This window comes from Eptatretus burgeri, chromosome 3 (genome assembly GCF_056783735.1).
Source record: "Eptatretus burgeri isolate ZD-2024b chromosome 3, Ebu_testis_v1, whole genome shotgun sequence".
NCBI lineage: Eukaryota > Metazoa > Chordata > Myxini > Myxiniformes > Myxinidae > Eptatretus > Eptatretus burgeri.
In genome coordinates this window covers 110,025,427-110,046,325 of record NC_140963.1, presented here as the reverse complement: position 1 = coordinate 110,046,325, position 20,899 = coordinate 110,025,427, and the positions used below count along the sequence as shown (strand labels likewise).

Below are 20,899 nucleotides of genomic sequence, written 5' to 3'. Positions count from 1 at the left end.
TCAAAGCAGGAAATGTAGGCCTATGTTTGGGGTATATATGATCCCCTAGGAATGCCAGAAAAGGGTTAATAATCATCAAGTTTGGGCAAATTGTGTCCAAATCAGCTGTAAAATACTTGCCTTGTGAATAATAATGATGAAAAATAAATGTGATGACTTTTGGTCACAGCTATTTACAAGATATCGCAAAAAATATTACTTTGGGGTGCATTTGGGTGTAACCGGAATAAAAGGGTTACGATAGCAAATTGCCCAAGGGTTACGAACGGTCACCCCCCTGAATCATGAAGAGCTACCCCTAGGCTACAAGAAACAGCATAGAAAAAAACTTTATCTGGCAAAACCAGGTTCACTAAAATATCTGCCTCTTGCTCCCAGACTATACCAAGCAGTTCACGTTTCGTCAGGGGCGCTTGCTTGAGTGCTTAAGCCACTTGGCAAGCACTCTACAAGGTGATTAGTAATGGAACACACACATACACACACACACACCCCTGGCCCCCTGCACCTCCCCCCCCCACCAGATCTGCCCTTGTGTGTGTTTGCCACGCTACTCCTCCAGTTCTGGGTTGATTACATCCAAACTTGCTACATAGGATCAGCATGACCTCAATGAGTGCACAGGGATGCTTCTGTCTTTTCCGGTGGTCTTGAGGGTCCGCAGATTCTCGATGTAAATTTATGTCGTGTAGCGCCGCCTCCAAGTGGGGAAGGGTACTACGAGCGTTCACCATTCACAGCACCTTCATGCACGTAATTGGTTCACGAGTCAGTAAGTGACCACTAAATTTGTTATGGGTGTCTGTCTGTCTGTCTGTCTGTCTGTCTGTCTGTCCCGAGAATAGCTCCGTGGGTTTTGATTCGATCCTGATAAAATTTGGGTGCGTGGTTTATATCATGATCCAGTTGTGTTTTCCTGAGAATGGGCGTGCTGCGCCCATTATGGGCGGAGCCACGCCCAAAAAACATGTGTTTTTAGGGGGTAGCCGATTTCAAGTTACATCTTCTCCGAGGGGGTTTGTCGAATCTGGCAGGGGTTTCGGTATTTGGTTAACCCAATGGCACCTGCATAGCCCCACGGAGCTCGATTTTTTTATTTTTATTTTTTCATTTTCATCCCAAGGTCAAGGTCACAAGGTCACGAACTTAGAAAATGTCAAAAAAATCAATGAATCGGGCATTGAGCTCCTAGGGTTTTCAACTGTTTCGAATGAAAGTTGGTACGCAAGTAGTGCTCTTCGAGTACTACAACTTTCATCATTTACGTTTTTCCCGATTCCCGCCAGTTTGCCCGTGGCGTCCCCTCGAAGGTCAAAAAATAAAAAAGGTGAACCGTGTACATTGCTCGTGAACCATCGCCGTCTCCAGACTTGTCTGGGTTTATATTTGTTTATATTTTCGGGAGCGATGTAGGCAGCTGTTAGTTGCCTATACACCGTCCAAGTTAAGGTTGGCGTGAGAAGACCGTGTGGTGCGTGCTTGGAACCAGTGTGTAATGTGTAATGTAAATGTAGAGTCCTGCTGATGAAGCTTCTCCGGTGTCGATAAAAAGGGTTTGTACAAGGTGATCTTTACACACAGCGCAGAATGTTTTCCAAAACAACAATTGTACATGTAAAGGGGACCATTTGATAAAAGCTGAAAATGGCCAGAAGTTGGCTTGTTGGGTTCAGGAATGGGATAATTACACTTTTCATCGTTTATCTGCTTGTTAGAGGATTTTTGTTTATCTTAGTTTACTGCAGGAGCTAGTTAATAAGAGTTTGGGTGTTTGTGCCCTACATACGGAGGATATAATCCCCTTTGCAAAGAGGAATGAACTCTTTTTGATGATAATTAAGACGTCACGTCTATTTTTTTTATTACGTACGTGGTTTCAAGTGCACGAATAAATGAGAAAATCGAAACGCAACATGTACAGAAGGGAAAGGGTATATGTACGGAGTATACGTGGAATGGGGGAGGGAGAGGGGAAAGGTGTCAAAAATTGCGTACGTAAAAAATAGATTGTTTCCAAGGGGGGGGGAGGGAAATCTAATGGAGAAGTTGAACACAGGAGAAGGCTGTTTGGCCCGTCGTGCCTGTGCTACACCACCCAGGGTGGTTTATACATATTATATTTACATAAAAAAAAATTATTATTATTTTGATTCAAGAATGTCGAACAGAAAAACATGAACAGACATGATCTACCGTTTATTATAAATCCCGTGTTTACATGTTTCACACAATTTGACGGTCAGTAGTGGGGGGGGGGAGTCACTCCACGAGCCGTGTCCTTGCCAAAGCTCGGGGCATGACATCGCCTCACATTAAACACCAGAAGAGAAATCGTCCGGATGATGCTGTGGCGCTTAGTTTTTATTTTGAGGAAGAAGAACACGTCAATGGATGTGAAGAAGAAGAAGAAACCATAGTTCAATGAGGAGGAAGAAGAATCGGTAAAAATGGAGGGGAGAAGCCAGGTTTATTTTAAAGAAGAAGAGGAGCACCCCAGTCCGTAGCGACAGTGCCCCCAGCGGTTGTTTTATTTTTTCTCCCTCTCCCTCTCTCTCTCGTACTCTTTATTCGTTCCCTTCCCCCACCCAGAGACGTGGTCCTTCAGGCATCTCTTGCAATTTGCTCGTTCCAACTCCCGCGCTCTTTGTTGTTAATCGAGGGGAAAAAAAAGTCGATACGAGGGCGGAAGAGAAGGCAGGGCGGTTCTTGTGTCGACTCGCTCTCACTCTCGCTTTCTGTATCCATAATCCACGCCATCGTGTCTCTGTTTAGCCTTCCCCGTCCCTCTCCCCCATCCCTTTCCCTCTCCCCGACCCTCCATGGCAGTCGATCTCCGACGATCCAAGCTTCCCGATCCTTGGTACTTCGGTGTGACCAAGGATGGCCGAGTGTTCTTCATCAAGTACGTCAGTTTGTTTCTCCTTTGTCTTTGCTTTATCAACTACATATATATATATATATATATATATATATATATATATATATATATATATATATATATATATATTATGGAAACCTGTATACGTGTTTCGTACTCCCTTCAAAGCACATCAACATTAAGCGTCCCGTCCATGTGTGGACCACTCACCTCGTGGTTCGCTTCCAATCGTTTCCTTTCCCGTAAGTCATCATCATCATCATCATCATCATCATCATCATCATCATCTCTTGCTCTTCCTCCGGACTGCTCACTCTGCTTGCTCGTCCATTGATCCCCTTGAGACCATTGTTGAAAGATGTTTTTAAAATTCTCACATTGTTCTTTAAATTTTTTTTGCACAAGTGAGTGTCTGGTGTGCTGGTTCAACGATCCCTTCACGCGGTTATGGGCAACAGGAAAAAAAAAAAGAGTTGAAAACTCATCGTTATAATTGGTTGTCATGCCAACGCTCTCTTCTCTTGTATCCTGTGTGTTCTACCATTTGTTTATTCACCCCCCCCCCCCAAGTTGCTTCCCTATCTATCTGAACCCATGTCTAATGACTGGCACAGGGGACGTAAATGCCATGTGACCCATCATGTGGCTGGGTGTCCATTGTCTGCTGACTACTTTGTAAAGCCGTATAAGAAAGTGGACTGACGTGCTGGTAAGTCCGTGTGAGAAAGTACGCCGATGAGCCATGCCCGCGGATGACCTCGTCCTGCATCTGATAGATGTGCCAGCTCCCCCGATGAGCCATGCCCGCGGATGACCTCGTCCTGCATCTGATAGATGTGCCAGCTACCCCGGTGAGCCATGCCCGCGGATGACCTCGTCCTGCATCTGATAGATGTGCCAGCTCCTCCGATGAGCCCGAATGCATGATGCTCTGTTGTAGTTGTAAAAAGTTTTCTCAAAACGAAGCAATCCGTGCCGATGAGCCTTGTACGGGTACACCAGTTCGTGTCGACCGCTTTTGGGTTCTTTCGTCAAACTCTGGTGCCAGTCGTGCCCTTTCCTGACATCTGATGGAGGTTTCAGCTCATGTGCATCGAAGTTCCAGCTAAGCAAACACTGCAGTTTCGAAAGAGAATAAATCAAACCTCCCTCCAGGTTTGGGATTTTAAAACGTTTACATCGATGCTGAGCACGGCTGCGTGTTATTTACAGTGTTTTGTGACGGATATTTTATTCATTGTTTGCTTCCTGGGGTTTGCAAACCACGCTTCGCCTACGATGAACGTTCAACAGTAAAGTGTTCACATTTTTTATTTTTTGCAGCCAAAAAGTCAAATGTGCCTGTTTGCTCGCTTTCATGGACGTGGCATCATCGGATGATTTGTGGATAGACGATGTTTTGGTTTCTATAACAGATGAGCATTTTTGATGAATCGTGCTATTTGGACGTACGGCTTGTACGTGCATTTTGTAATCATCGGAAGTATTGTCACATGTTGTCCAATCTTGCCATTTGCAAAAGCCTGTGTACGTTCGTAGGTTGGCTAACCGGTTGTACAAGGGAAGGGCGGATCAAAAGAGGGGGAACGAACACCAGGAAAAGGGCGTGAAAGGAATACTGTTTGTAAACTGGTTCATGGTCCTTAAAACCATTTTTAATATGTGAACCATAAAGAATGCTGGTCATGTGACTCACCATGAAGAACAAGCAAAGAAAGTCCTACTCTCGTGGCCCGAAGAACCCCCGGACAGAGAAGGGGGCATCCAATGACGACCCTTCGTGACATTGTCGAGAAGGATGCCGGCCTGAGTGGTGTTGATCTAGTCGACGGTGTTTCCAATCGAGAACACTTGAAAAATGTCATCGTGTCACCGCGTTAAGTGGATGACATAAAGAAGGAACATGTAAACTGGGTAATTGGGAGAGATGAAGATAGAATGAGGAAGTTTGATGGTTGGGAGTGTTGCTAATTTATTTGTGGGAAAGGTGGAGGTGCCATGATTTCAGCGGTTTATTGAAAAATAAAATTGGTCGAGTCTGCCATGCAAGGCTGGTGTGATAGCCGAGAGGTATGCACACTCGCCTTTGAGCTGTCACACCTGGGTTTGAATAATTGCTATCCTGCTATAAACTGTCACCCTGGTGTTTCACATGCAGACTGACACGCCATTTGTCGAAAAACGTTTAGCTGGAAAACCCTTGTGCCACCGTCGCTTGTTGGTGGACGTTAGTCTTTCATGAAGAGGAGACGAGTTATCACCGGCGTGCTTACCTAATTGTAAAACATCAGGCTGAAAGCGATTTAGGCAGATGTTGGTTTAGCGGTTAAGGTGTCTGGCTTGGGACACCTTGGTCCTGAGTTTGAGCCCCTGTTGACTGTTAAATTAACACCAGGTGGGGTTGATTCAGCCTGTCATCCTTCTGGAGTCGGTGAAATAAGTACCAGTGTAATGGGGGTAATAATCATTTTGGGGCAACCTGCATCAGAGTGGCAACCCATCCAGGACTGTACTCCATGCCAATGAAACTGTCTCGGCAGCCCTATGTGCCTTTACAGCATGAAATTATTATTATTATTATATATTAAATCGCCTTCGGTCAAATGGCAGGCGTGGCCAGCCAGTTTGTGAAAGACTCGAGTCAAAAACGTTCCCCCACAACAAGGTGGGAATAATTAGGGTCATGAAACAAGTATTACCCAGGAGGATGTAGTTGTGGTGGTAGTGGTAGCACATAGTGAAGTCTACAAATGCCGTTGAAGTTGGTTCGGATTTTATTGATTCGTATTCATGGAGAATCTTTTGGCTCATCCGGTGTGTACAAAAAGCCGTATGTAATCCAGATATTATGTAATGTGATGACATAGGAAAAACCTTGCAACACACAAAGTCAAGGCCACACTCTGCGGCACCACTCGTGATGAATAGTTGTCTATTTTAGGATAATGATAATTGTACCATGTTGAATGGTGCGTTTTGTTGCTCTTCATTTCTTCTGCTGCACCCCAGTATGTTATGGGTGATGGAGTTCAATGGAAACTTTATTGATACCTGGGAGTTTAAAAAGTTATTTACCTCACCTATGAAGCGGACATGGTGTGCATCGTATTTGATTCTCTTGTTTCAAATTGTGCCATTTGGTTCGAGATTTTTTTTTTCTTGACAAGGTTCCTCTGTCACATTCGGTGCCAGTAACCCTGACAGACCAAAATCCAGTTTGCTTGTTTGGTCTTGCTGTTTGAGTGCTCGACTCGTAATGCTGCAGCTCTGGGTTTGAATTGTATACATACGGTGTGTTCATTTGTCCATTGTCTCCCATTGACATTCATGTAATACATGTCTAAGCTCCTTCATGAGTCTTAAAGGCTGTCATGACATAAAGGCATATCCTACCAGCTTCTTCAACATGCTCATTGCAAGCTGATCAAGAAATACAATAAACTGGAAGTTTTTGCAGAATGTTAATAGGAATGCACCGTGTAGTGAAAGCAGCGACCAGATGTGGTGATACTCCCTGGCTTACATATGCGTTTAAACTTCCTGCGACAATGCTAATGTACAACACATCACAACTGAGACACTAGTTTGGTGAAAACCAACACTTTATTACAAATAGATTGTCCACTATCCTATTTATCCTACAAGAAAGGTGTGTGTGTGTGTGTGTGTGTGTGTGTGCCGCCATGTTTCTCAGAGATGGCTGAATGCAAACTTTCACAGGTTGTGGATTGGTATGCTCGACCACAGTGAGTGTCGGGGAGTGTTTTAGGCCAATAAAAGTTTGAAACGTTAAAAAGAAATAAAGTTGGATATATATATATATCGCTCTAAAGTGAGCGATAAAAGCCTTGGCCCCATTCCTTAGTGGGTATAGTAGGGAAGTGTTTTCGGCCCCACGAAAAATCAAAATTTAATTTCTTCAAAATGCCAACAACTAGAGCAGTAACGGGCACTCCTGCTGGTACGCTGAGTACCCATGCTAGTATTTAAGGCAAGTGTGTGTGTGCGCGTAAATCGCAGAACAAAAACAGGGTTGCCCGATCTACACCAAATTTTGCATACTTTTGGGAGCAGTTGGGTCAGGTCAAAGACACAAAGTAAAAAAAAAAAAAAAGATAAAAAATCCCCTCTTTCCTCCCACCCCCCGTGAAGGAGGGGGAGATGACTCGCCAATGATCCCAAAGTCATGTACAGGTGACCAAAATTATTGATTCGGATGGACTCTACTCTTACAGAGAGTCAGTGCTGCTGAAGCAGTTGCTTGGCAAGGGTTATACTGGGTGCTTTGCCATTGCCTTCCCAGTGGTAGTTGGGGCAGGAATTTGTTCAGGGTGCTGGCAAGAGCTCGACCACATCCATGGCGATAGCTCACCCACTCTTCGTGAAGGACACCGTGGGAGCTTTAACGTCCATCTGAGGGACAGCACACACATTGAATCGCCCTGCCTGAGAAACACCGGGATGACAGTTTTAAGGTGGGTCAGGATTCAAACCTGGTCTGGACAGGTTATACCTCGTGTGCATACGAGTAGTCAAAGCCTGTGCATACCTCGAGTAGTCAAAGCCATTCTGCCAGCCCATAAATATATCTATTTTCAGATATATATATATATATATATATATATATATATATATATATATATATATATATATATATATATATATATCCTTCAGAAAGTATTCACACCCCTCGACTTTGGTCACATTTAGTCGTGTTACAGCCTGAATTTAAAATAGATTAAATAAAAAAAATTTTTGTCACCAATTCACACAAAATACCCCATAATGACAAAGTGAAAACATGTTTTTATAAATCTTTCCAAATTAGTTGAAAATGAAATATAGAAATATCTAATTTACATAAGTATTCAGCCCCCTGAGTCAGTGCTTTGTAGAAGCACCTTTGCCAGCGATTACAGGTTTGAGTGTTCTTGGGTATGTCTGTATCAGCTTTGCTCAAGGAGTCTGTGCAGTTTCATATTCTTTCCATTTCCTAATGATGGAGCTCACTGAGCTCTTGGGGAACTTTCAACACTTTTAGAAATTGGTTTATACCCTTCCCCAGATCTGTGCCTCCTCACAATTCTATCTTTGAATTAATGGTAGAGTTTCTGCTCTGACGTGCTCTGTCAACTGTGGAACCTTATATAGAAAGGTGTGTTTCCTTCTAAATCATGTCTATTCATTTGAATTGGCCACAGGTGACTCCAATCAAGTTGCAGAAACATCTCAAGGATTATCAAAGGAAATTGGATGCATCTGAGCTGAATTTGGAGTGTCATAACAAAGGGGTTGAATACTTTATTGAGTCGGGACATTTCAGCTTTTCATTTTTAATTTCTAAAAATTCACTTTGTCATTGTATGGGGGTATTTTGTTTTGATCAGCGACAACATTTTTGGAATTGAATCCATTTTAAATTAAGACTGTAACATAACAAAATGTGGAAAAGTGAAGGGGTATGGATACTTTCTGAAGGCACTGTATCTATTTCTTAAAATACTGTTTGCTGTGTGAGGGGAAAATTTACCTTTCAAGTCATCTGATGGTGGCCTTTAACTGCGATGACACTCTTGACAACGGACAATTATCTAGGGTTAATGGCCTGCCCTTGTTTAAGCATTGCTGTGGATTGAAAATGAGTTTGTATGGCATTTTTCAATGCTCTTCCTCCATACCTACAAAATTGGAGATTGCCATACCTGATCACTGCTTTTTCAATCGATAAAATAGAAACTGAGATTTTGCTTTAATCTCGATTTTTATATGTAAAAAGGAGGATGAATCATTTCAACAATAAGATCCCAGTGCTGCTGTAAAATAACAACAAAAAAAAACACACACCCAATGTAGTCCCTTGGCAATGGTTGCAATCCTGAATGGGTCACCACTATGATGAAGATTCTTAACACCCCCCCTCCACCCCCATTACATGTAGGCCTATTAACAGGCATGATGTTCTTTCGTGAAATACGGCATAGTCCACAATTCCTGGCCCTGTGATTTATTTTACCCTGCCAGATTAGCAGTTTACGTTTGAGTGTTACTTTGTAAGCATTACCAGTGTAGCGTTTTGGCCGCCACTGTCGTGTTTGGTATGCTGACAGATTCCTTTTGGCATTTAAAACGGTCTTCTTTTTTCACACTTGCATGTGTTGAAACAATGAGAACAAGTTGTGAGCCAAAATAAACAACAACAACAATTAAACACCACTTGAACACTGTCTTTTCAAAACAAATTGAGAACATTTGAAAAGTCTTAGCAAGCTATTATTGTGACCCCTTTAAAAGCTCTAATTGAGGTAGAATTTGATAGACGATCAAATGAATTGAAATGCTGCTTCCTGTTGATTCATTTAGAACTTGAAACAATGAAACTGCAAACGAAGAAATAAGCTACTTGGCAAGAAACTTTAAGAGAACAAAGTGCAGGTCCTAAAGCGAATGCAGGTAGTCTGTGTAGTTCAAGTGTTGCTTTATGGTTTTGTCAGCATTGGGTTTTTTTTTTTTTTTTTTGCAATTTGATAATGCATCTTGTTGCTTAGTTTATCAATAAGATAGTTTTTGAATGCCATGGGTTCACATCTTAAGGTTAATGAGTGATAATTGCTCCAATTTAAAACTCTGCATATATGTCATGTTTTGAAGTACCTGAAATCGTCACTTGTCCTCCGGTCGAGCCGATATCTCGGCAGTCAGATTTTTAACACCACCTCGTTCATCTGGGCTTTTTCCAAGTCTGAAGTCTTCTCCCTGTTGTCGTCATCGTCATCGATGTACCATACCCTTTTTACAAAGCATTGGTGCTGGTGAAGCAGTCTCTTGGCAAGAGTTACGCCGGTTGGTTTGCCATTGCCTTCCAAGCAGTCAGCGAAGGAATTCATAAGTTGTTCATGGTGCCGTCACCAACTCGCCTACTTTTTTTGTGAAATGCACCATGGGACCGTAAATGTCTGTCGCCGGTGGGTCCTAGGGCAGAACATTTCCCCGATGAAGGGGTGCACACAATGATGCATCGCACTGGAGGTGAACCACCATAGTGATGGTTTACAGGTTGGTCAATATTCTATCCGAAGATTGATAGCTCTAAAGTGAGTGGGTGTATATCGAAGCTTATCCTGTCAGCCTCCAAAATATCATTACAGTGTGGTAATTACACAGCTTATTTGGATCATTGGTTCAGGGACACTTTCTATGTTTGTCATATTCTGTATTATCAAATACAACGCGTTGCTTTGCTGACAGGTATAATAAAGGTTGGGGGGGGGGGGCTGGGTCATTCCATTTCAAATCATCAAAGAATCTGCCATCATCTCTCAGATTTTTGTAAAACTTTGAGAACCAATTGGGACCCATGAAAAACGCCAAGAACTCAAATATTTTTGCTAACAGCCTCTTAATTAGTGAGATACAGACTAACGAACTTTGGACTAATTAGCACGACGTCACGAATTCAAATGGCCATATCTCTAAAAGTATAACACCTCGAGAGCTGGTTTTGGTGTAATTTTAAAGGTATTTTCTTGCCCTATGAATTTGTCTGGGCAACATTTTCCTACCTCCAACCACAAAAAAGTTATCACAAAATATAAACTTCAATCGTGAATCCCCCAAAAATGTATCCTTCAAATTTCCTCAAATTCATCCCAGAGGTACCTTATGATGTCAAGAAGCTTCCACATAAATTTTGTGATGGGCACTCCAATAGTTTCTGAGATATGAGCAATAATGTACATGTACGTATGGCATATAGGTGCTAATTAGTCCAAAGTTCGTTAGTCTGTATCTCACTAATTAAGAGGCTGTTAGCAAAAAATATTTGAGTTCTTGCCGTTTTTCATCGGTCCCAATTGGTTCCCAAAGTTTTACAAAAATCTGAGAGATGACGGCAGATTCTTTGATGACTTGACATGGAATGACCCGGCTGGGGGAAAGAAGTGAGAGAATTCCAGCTGAAGTCTTGCTGCACCAAACTCTTTCAAAATAGGCATGACATCAGACCTCTTAACCATTGTCAATTTTAATTTTCATATATATATATATATATATATATATATATATATATATATATGTATATATATATATATATATATATATATATATATATATGTATATATATAATACCAAGCTTGCACACTAAAAACTCTGCTCGCTGTCACACGATCCCTATGAAATTGCTGTGGCACTTAGTGGACATGCCGACAATGTTTGGGAAGTCTTGGTGTTCCATAGTACCACTTGCATTTTGCATAATGCGTATTTTTATCATTCCCCGTGTACGGTCTGTCGTCTGCTACCAGCTATGTTGTACTGCTATATATATATATATATATATATATATATATATATATATATATATATATATATATATATATATATATATATATATATATATATATCACAACAGCAACCAGGAAGTTGAGAACACCATGCTCCCTACAAAAGGGGCTAAAAGGCACTCAAACACAAATTTGTGAAGTGAAAGGAAGTGACAGCTTTTGAAAAAAGATCAGAAAGTAAGGAAAAGAGAGTATTCAGTCTTTTACATTGCATGTAAGCATGAAAGATCCTCCCTTGTGCTCTCAGAAGGGACAAGTGACCTGTATCGAACTTTTGAAAAGGTGTACAAGGGTGTGTTGGAAGGGAGGGCCAATGTGCTAATCTCCATTGTATGTCTACCAATAGGCTGTAAATAAGTAGCATATACATCTGAGGCCACAGTGGAGCTGATGGGCATCTGGGCCCCAGCCGTTATGACCACATGGCTGGCTGCGTGTTGATGCAGAAAGGGATGATGCTGCTTGTCTTTGTCTGGAGAGGTCATGGTTCCCAGATTTAGTTACCAAGTGAAAGTCGGAAAGGTGTTCACTGCTTAACTGAACGGAGGGGAGCACCTTGATTTCTGGAATAGCCAGCCAAAAATCCCCCATAATACCAGCACTTTCCCAGCCAATATTCAACAGTCTAAATTTTCTGATCACAATTCGGACGAGTTCGTCCACAAGTCGAACAGATGTGAAGCCAAGGCTTGTCGCAATTGACCCATCAGATCTCCACCGATTCCCAGATGAATCCCTGAGGTCACACACCTTATTAAGGAAAGCATCCACATTGGAGAACTGCTATTATCATGAAGGAGGGCAGTTGTATGTCTGCTGCCCAAAACTGATGATCATCAAATCATTGAAAACTGGCATGACTGTGTGCCGATGACAAGATTTTTCTCTAAGTTTCTTCCAAATCCTATGAAAGCTGTAGTTGGTTCTGTTGTACACCCGGATCAGACTGATTGTGTTCCGGCAAGGTCTATTCATGATAATATTTTTCTGGTATGAGATAGTATTTCTTGTAACAACTACTTGCATGATAATTATGGGCTATTGTTCATTGATCAAGCGAAAGCCTTTGATCGTGTCGATCATCAATTCCTTTTTTTTCTGTCCTTAAAGGGATGGGGTTTGGAAAACATTTCATTTCTTATGTGATACTATTGTATACTGACACCTATTGCATGATGAAAGTTAATAACAGGTTATGTTCCCCCTTTCCTTTTTGACAAGGTATTCGTCAAGACTGTCCTCTTTCAGAGCTGTTATATGCAATTGCCCTTGAACCGCTCTTGTCCTCTCAGGCAGTGAATGCCCCAGGATAAGGGGGTGTCGAAGGCCCAAAATTTGTGCTGATGGCCGATGCTGACAATATTTGTGTTTTAATTAGAGGTCCAAACAATTTCTCTGTTGCTTGGAAAATTTCTCTGCAACCTCCTCTTGTGAGGTAAATTGGAGTAAAATTGCAGCTCTTCGGTGAGGTCATAATCGCTCCTTAATACCGCCACCTTCACTTCCACAGAGCATAGTCTGGAAAATGGATGGGTTTAAAATTGTTCTCGGAGTCTATCCTGGTAATCCGGAGATTGAATTGAAGAATTGGGAAGGTGTGTTAGAACAGATTACATGCCGTTTAAAAACATGGGAAGGACTACTTTGGTCTCTGTCTTTTAGAGGACACACCCTTGTTATCAATAACTTAATAGCAGCTAGGTTATGGCACGAAGTTATTGTCTTGCAGCCGCCCAAAGGACTAATCCTTGCCATCCAGTGAGCATTGGTAAAGTACCACTGGCTTCGGCCTGTTGTACTGCATCGCCCCTGGAAAGTGTGTGGCCCAGGTGTTTATGGATATCACTGGCAGAGTCATGACTTTTCGTCTGCAAATTGTGCAAAATTTGCTGTTCACTGAGCACCTGCCATGGCACCCTTTTACGCTTTTTTTTGTTGTTGCAACAGGCCGGTGGATTACAATATGACCAGCATATTTTACTGATCGACCTAGAACGGATTCATTTTGGCTCGCTTCCAATTTTTTTACCGAAGTTTGCTGGATGGTTCGAAGAGCTTTGGTGTCCACTGGTTAATTGACGCTTACAATTGCTGAATGTTCCTCCACGAACTTCTATTTTATATTCAATTTCACAGTGCAGTAATCTTCATTTTGATAAAGTAGCACTTGTATGAAAGGAAGGAAGAAAGAAAGAAAGGTATTCCTCACAGTCATGCCTTGATCGGTAAATTTATACAAGGAAGAGTTAAGGACATTAAGCAAGTCGGGTCTAACAAGATTCCAGAAAGTCTTACAAAAATTCTCTGGGTGGGCCATCAATCCCAGAGGCTTTTCCGTCTTTTAGGCTTCGCATGGCTGCTTCAAGTTCCTTGGCCAGGATTGAAGAGTCAAGCACTCGTTGCTGGTTCTCTTCAACTTTTGGAAGCCCAGCAATCAGCTCCTGTATCATATCATTATCCACATTCTGGGGGGGGGGGGGGTACAGGTTGAAGTAAAAGTTTTTTTTCAGATGCCCCTAATTCCTTGCTGGGCGGTCCTCAAGACCCCATTTAGAGTGAGTAGGCCATGGATTTGTTGTGACTAGTGGAGTTCTCAAAATTGAAGAACTCTCTCTTTGGCATATCTAGCGTCTGATTACTCATCCGCATTCGTACCAAGGTACCCATTGCCCTCTGCTTAACCATTTTGGCTAGCAATGTTCTTTTTGTCCATATCAACTGATCTCGTGTGTTCTTTCCAGCATCATGATTTTGCTCAAAAGAAACAATCTCAGACGTTAACAAATCATTTGAGAGAGATGGTATATTGGTGATATGTCGATGATATTGCTGGCAGAAATATTTTATTTGGGATTTCTCAAGGTCCCACGACAACCGGAGGTTAGCATGTTCAAATTTGGAGGTACGGATTTTCTCCCATACAGCTTGAAAATAGTCCTTAAAGTTCTTGTTACTCAGAAAGCCGGTATTAAGGGTCCAATGTGCACTACCACCTGATGACATGGTAATTAAGGACAGCACGACTAAAATATAATCTGTGAAGCCGGTTGGTAGAATTTGGAATGGAGTCGCAACATTTAACATTGCCTTATTAACATACATTCTATCAAGTCTTTTCCTGATAATAAAGCCATCCTGACATCTGCAGCATGTGTAGCAATGCAAATGTGGGTGTTGTATCCTCCACACATCCTGAAAAAAAAATCGTTTTTAATGATGTTCTCTCACCCCTTAGTGGAGGCTACATGAGGTTAATGACCATTCCTATCAATTACTGGGTAACTTGTACAATTAAAATCTCTAGCAATGCAAGTAAACATGGTTGAATCCTGGTCTTTAATGAAATCCTGGAGTGTGGAAAAAATTTTTTTTCCTTTCTGTAGGATCACTCGGTGCATAGACATTCACCTCCGATTTCTTTTTTTCTTTTTTTTTTTTGTGAATTACACAGGAATCCTACAGATATAAGGTGCCCTTTATATACGAGGTGTGTTCAAAAAGTATCCAACCTTAATTTTTTGTGGGTAAACAAATGAAGCTATGGAGGCGTGGTTTGGTGCACGTATGTAGGCGATCCTAATTCGTATGCGTAAATATTTTCCCGCCTGCAGAAGCTGTCAGTCGCCGACAGACCGCCGATGAGTGAGGAAGTGTAAGTGAGCGCCGTCGGATTTTCGTTTTTGACAAAATGACGGATCACTGTGGTCTCATCGCCAGTGATCACTGTGTTGAAGAAGTTGGGATCGCTGTTCACAGTCTCCTGTATGTCCTGTGCGATCTCCAAACGGAGTTGCTTCTGCTCGGTCGTTAGCAGCTTTGGCACGAACTTTGAGATTCTCCTTAAGCCAAAATCCTCAGTCACAATGGAATGAACGGATCCAATGCTGATGCCTGCCTCGTCTGCAAGTTTTCTGATCGTGATTCGATGATCCTGCATCAGCAGGATCCTCACTTGGTCAATGATGATCTCGTTTTGGGATGTTGAGGGCCGACCAGAACGTGCTTCACTTTCCACTGATGTGCGACCATCTTTGAGGGTGTACCACTCTTTTATCTGTGTGGTGCCCATTGCTTCGTTCCCGAAGGCCTGTTGAATCTTGCGGATCGTTTCACTTGGGAATCGCCAAGCTTTACACAAAATTTGATGCAGTAGTGTTGTTTAAGTTTTTCCGTCATTTTGTCAAAAACGAAAATCCGACGGCGCTCACTTACACTTCCTCACTCATCGGCGGTCTGTCGGCGACTGACAGCTTCTGCAGGCGGGAAAATATTCATGCATACGAATTAGGATCGCCTACATACGTGCACCAAACCACGCCTCCCTGGCTTCATTTGTTTACGCACGAAAAATTAAGGTTGGATACTTTTTGAACACACCTCATATTTTCTTAAAGGTAATTTGATGCGCAGAAGCCTTGTAACATAAAAAATAGCGACACTCGCATTGGTTGTCGGAAACCCGCTTGGAAACCACCCACCTCAAAGTAGTTTTCCCCACGCAGCTGCTCGAGTGTTTGTAGCATGGGTCTCCTGTAAGAGGATAATATCGGCTTTTATTCACTCTAGAGTTTGGATTATGCCTGGTATTTTCTTAATGCTTGGTTTTTCAAACCCGGGGGCATGACCCCAAGTGGGGTCGCCGAGCAAATTTTGTGGGGTCGCGGGCGTCCGCTTGCAGCGAAAAAAAAATTGTCTATTTTCGATCGGTGTTCGCTTTTACGGGATGTAATATAAATGGTTCGTTCAAAGTATGGGAACCGGCACAACGTGACGCTTGGAATGAGATCCAGCCGATGCGTGGGCTCGTTGAAGGGCGGTTCATTTTGGTGGGAAATTAGTGGTTTGATCCACAGTCTCTCAGACTCAGATTCTGACTATCATTAACGTCTATGCGCATCTCCACGTACGACTCGAGACCTTATTTGTGATGGCAGCACCGGCCACCAGCAAATCTCGAGAACGTTCTTACCAGGATAAATTTCTGGACCTTGGATTTTACTCTGTGGTGGATAAAAGTGGGGCAGAGGCCTCAGTGTGTGATTTGTTTTGATATGCTTTCTACGGAGTCTATGAAACAAAATAAGTTGCAGAGGCATTTGACTCCAAAACAAGTGCCTTATCAGGATAAGGAAAGAGTGTTCTTTGAGAGGAAACTTCTTGCACTCAAGAATACGCGTCTTGACAGAGAGGGTACATGCCATCAGACCAATTCTCGGGCATTAGAGGCCTCGTATCGAGTGTCGCTCCATGTTGCCAAGACTAAAACGCCTCACTCCATTGCGGAAGAACTCGTGCTGCCATGTGCAAAGGACATGGTATCTCTGATGGTTGGGGAGGAAGCGGCGAAGAAACTGGCAGTTATACCCCTCTCTGACAACACCATCCAAAGCAAAAGTGAAGATATGAGTCTGGACGTAACTGCTCAGGTCGTACAGAAGACCAAGGAATCGCCGTGGCACGCCATACAGTTGGACGAGTCCACTGATATCGCATCGTACGCGCAACTCATCGTCTGGGTCCGCTTCATCAAGGCTCATAACTTTGTCGATGAGCCTCTGCTCATCAAACCATTGGAGGCCACCACCAAAGGTGAGGACATTTTTGGGAAAGTAGAGCAGTTTTATCGTGACCATGATCTGGACTTCGGAAAGTTGTTCGGCTCTACAACAGACGGCACGCCAGCAATGTTAGGAGTGCGTTCTGGATTCAAGGCTAAATTGCTTGAGGTGGCTCCTCAGATCTCCATGGTACACTGCATGATTCACCGAGAAGCGCTCGCCTCTCATACTTTGCCAGAAACCTTGCAGAGCGTGCTCTCAGAAGTGGTAAAAATGGTGAATCGCATCAAATCGAGCGCCCTCAACACTAGGTTATTCAGGCTATTCTGCCAGGAGATGGACGCCAACCATAAGAATTTACTATTCTATACTCAAGTCAGATGGTTATCTCGAGGAAACCTTCTTCTGCGCATTTACGAGCTCAAAGATGAACTGAAGGAGTTCCTACGCACAAGGGAAAACGGCATGGGTAGCGTTGCTTGAGTCGGAATCTTGGCTGTCAGAACTGTGCTATCTCGTTGACATCTTTGAACGTCTCAATGTCCTCAACCGCTCCCTCCAAGGCAAAGATGCCAACTTTATGATTTTTCACGACAAAATGAGCGGATTTCTGGCGACTCTAAAATTCCTGGCAGACAAAGCAGCTGTTAAGCGCTTCAGCCTTTTCCCCCCGTCTGGTGGAGCATCTAACGACCTGCCAGTACGATGATACTGAGCTCGACAGTCTTTCTGGGGAGATAGCACGTCACCTTCGGTCGCTCATTGAACAGTTCGAGCACTATTTCCCTGAGCTGGATGTGCAGTCCTTTTCTGTGGTTCGGGACCCTTTCACGGCTCCATTGAACTCGATTGCTGATGAAGATGATACAGCACAGGAAGAGCTTGTACAGCTCCAGCAGGATTCAGGAGCGCAGGCTCTTGCGCGGACGAATTAGTTGTCGACATTCTGGTGCAAAATGCTGCCGTCGTACCTGACCCTGTCACGGCGCGCCATTAAGGTTCTCATGCCATATCCTTCATCATACTTTTGTGAGCAGTTGTTCTCCACCATGGTGGTGATTAAAACAAAGTACAGAAATCGCCTAGAAATGGAGCATGATATGATCCTGGCATTGTCATCTACTTCTCTACGAATAGAGAAGTTGGTTTCTGAAAAACAGGCTCATCCTTCTTACTGATATATCTAAATGTCATTCGGACTAAACTTCTGAAACATTCAACTTTACTATTTGGATACTGTCGGCTATTCTCCGTTTACTCGTCTGAAAACATGACGATGGTGAATAAAGTAAACAGTAAATGTTCTTGTGTCACATGAAATCTTATCTTGTATATTATGAATTGGGTTTTGAATCTTTTGGGTCGCGCGATGCAGAGAGGTTCTGAAATTGGGTCGCCACTAAAAAAAGTTTGAAAACCACTTTCTTAATGGTTAGGGTGGTGGGCTTGGGATCCTCGGATCCTGAGATCAACTCCCACTTTCTGTTGAAATTTAAACCAGGTGGGGTTGACTCTGCCTGTCATCCTTCCGAGGTCGGCAAAATGAGTTCCAGCTTGCTGGTATCTTGTGTCGGAGTGGCGACCCATCCATGATTGTACCCAATAGCCAAGGAGACCGCTTACTGCTTCACAGTATCCATCAGTTATTCTGCAAGATAGCCAAAGCAGCACCAACGCTCCGCACCGAGTTTGTTCCTGATGGATGGAGAGTTTGGATTGCTTGAATTCTCCGTAATGGGGCTCGATCCCCATTAATGTTCAGGGTTGCAATTTGCAGCTCTCTCATTGGAGATTCAAGGCACTTAAATGACCTTCTACTTGTGGTTCTTCATTTGCTTTTGTCAAGGATTTCCTGAAGTGCTGAAATTGAGGTTCAGAGAGTTCTATAGAGTCGTGCAATCACAATGAAAGCTTTAATATCAGGAAAATGATCCTTAATTTGCACATTGCGTCGTCTGAAGGTTTCATTCAGGAAACCAACGATTTCCTCCTGAGATATTGTGATTTAGTTTCCTTTCCCCTGCAGTGCACCTGAAGCTTCACTTCAGGAGAAAGACAGGCTACCAGAACCTACAACTGTATCATTGTGGTCATTCCATTGCGATTCAGTTACTGAATCCTCTTCTGTAACAGACTCGGTACATTCTTTCTGTTGTCATTGCACAGAAAGATCTGCCCCATCATAAGTGTCTTTTTGTTTATTTTTTCATCCTTTTTGTTGTCCTGTATCCTAAGCTGGCTATTATCTTCAAGAGTAGGCCTTTCTGCTTCATGGATATGAGTGTTATTGTCAAGATTTATCTCTCTAAACATGAGTGAGTGGTGGAGGCTCGTTTTCAACCAGGACCTCACCACTTCGTTCACATTGCGAAGGATTATCAAAATGACTGTCATATCTATACTACCCAAACATTGCCACCTTTGTTCTAATTTTCTCTGCCGAGACGGGAGCGGTTCAAAACCCTCCTCGAAACAGTATCCATAACTTATTCCTCAAGTCTGAACTCTCAAACCTCTCTCCCTCCTCCAAATATTGGTGGTATCTAATCAAATATGTTTCTGGTGTATGTTCCCCTCCATCACCTTCCTTACCTTAAATGGCCCCACTGCTGATGCTACACATGAAAAGGCTGAATGCCTAAACTCGGTGTTTGCATCGAAATCTTGTGTCCAAAACCCATCGCTTTCTGTACCCACCTTACCCAGACGCACCCAACTGTCCCTGGACTCTGTATCCTTTTCTCCTGACAAGGTGGAGAGCTTGCTGTCAAGCCTCGACTCGGATTCTGCAACCGGTCCAGACGGCATCAGCCCACGTGTCCTAAACACCTGCTCCTCTGCGCTTGCTTACCCTCTCTTTATTGAATTCACCCTCTCATTTGCTCAAGGTCATCTGCCATCTGCTTGGAAATCAGCAAACGTTACTGCCCTGCATAACAAAGGTGTAAAGACAGATCCCTGCAATTACAAACCAATCAGCCTTCTGCCAATAATCAGCAAGGTTATGGAATCCATCATCGCTTCAGACATTAAATCCTTCCTCTTCTCCAATGCCTTGATTTCCGCCCATCAATTTGGTTTCAGACCAAGTCACTCTACCCTGGATATGCTGCTTCTGCTCTCCCAACAATGGATGGAGGTACGCGATGCCAGATATGAAATCCGAGCCGTATCCCTGGACATATCGCGTACTTTTGGCACGGTCTGGCACCCTGCCCTGCTCACCAAACTCTCTTCCTATGGTATTCAAGGCCATCTCCACTCATGGCTCTCAGACTTCCTCTCCTATCGCAGTCAACATGTGGCCCTAAATGGGGTTCTCTCATTCCCTCTTCCTGTCCAGGTTGGAGTTCCTCAAGGGAGCGTTCTGGGCCCTGTTCTTTTTCTAGTTTTCATCAATGATCTCTCGGACTCTCTGGAAAATCCTCTTTATCTCTTTGATGATGGGTCAACTTTCTGCCAGACCATCTGTCATCCCTCAGACCGGCAAGCAGCAGCTTCTTTGCTCACTGCAGATCTGGATAAAATCACAAACCGATCCAACACGTGGAACATGTCTTTCAATCTGGCTAAATCTCACACTCTCACTATGTCTCTCAAAGGACCATTTGGAAACCCCCCCCCACCCCCATCCACTTTCTCAACAATCCGCTGGAAGAAGTCTTTTCTTTCAAGCTTCTGGGTCTCAATATCTGCCATGATCCTTCCTAGTAAAACCACAATTTCCAACCTGGCCTCCAAAGCCAGTCGCCGACTGGGAATCCTCCGTCGTGCAAAGTCCTTCCTCGGCCACCTGAGCTCCTGTCCAAATACAAAGCTTTCATCCTCAGCCTGATGGGGTACTGCTCTCCCCTCTGGGCTGGTGCTCCTGCATCCCACCTTTCTCGGCTTCATGCTGTGGAAACCAAGGCATTTCGGATCATTGGCATCCCCCGCGATGAGGCTGAGTCTTTGGGCCTCTCACTCTCTCACCACGGGCAGGTCGGTGGTCTTTCTGTCTTCTACCGTCTCCTCTCCGGTCTCTCCCCCCTCCCCCCGCTGTGTCTTCGATTTGTCCCCACCATATTTCCACATGGCGCTCAAGGTCCGACAACAACCCCCTTCTGGTAAAACTACCAAAATCA

At 43.4% G+C, this 20,899-nt stretch overlaps 1 protein-coding gene across 4 annotated transcripts in view; it reads left to right on the top strand.

Annotated features, from left to right (window-relative positions):
- Positions 1-20,899, top strand: part of PLEKHA5 (pleckstrin homology domain containing A5) — a 260,790-nt gene that overhangs the window by 8,901 nt on the left and 230,990 nt on the right. Inside the window, exon 1 of one of the 4 annotated variants that reach the window (XM_085874993.1) lies at positions 2,482-2,902. The exons of 2 other annotated variants lie outside the window; for them this stretch is intronic. In XM_085874993.1, coding sequence (XP_085731119.1) covers positions 2,820-2,902 — 83 coding nt within the window. In that variant the 5' untranslated portion in view covers positions 2,482-2,819. Of the gene's footprint in view, positions 1-2,481; positions 2,903-20,899 lie in introns of those variants that run through there. One more of the 4 variants, XM_085874999.1, reaches the window with a different exon arrangement.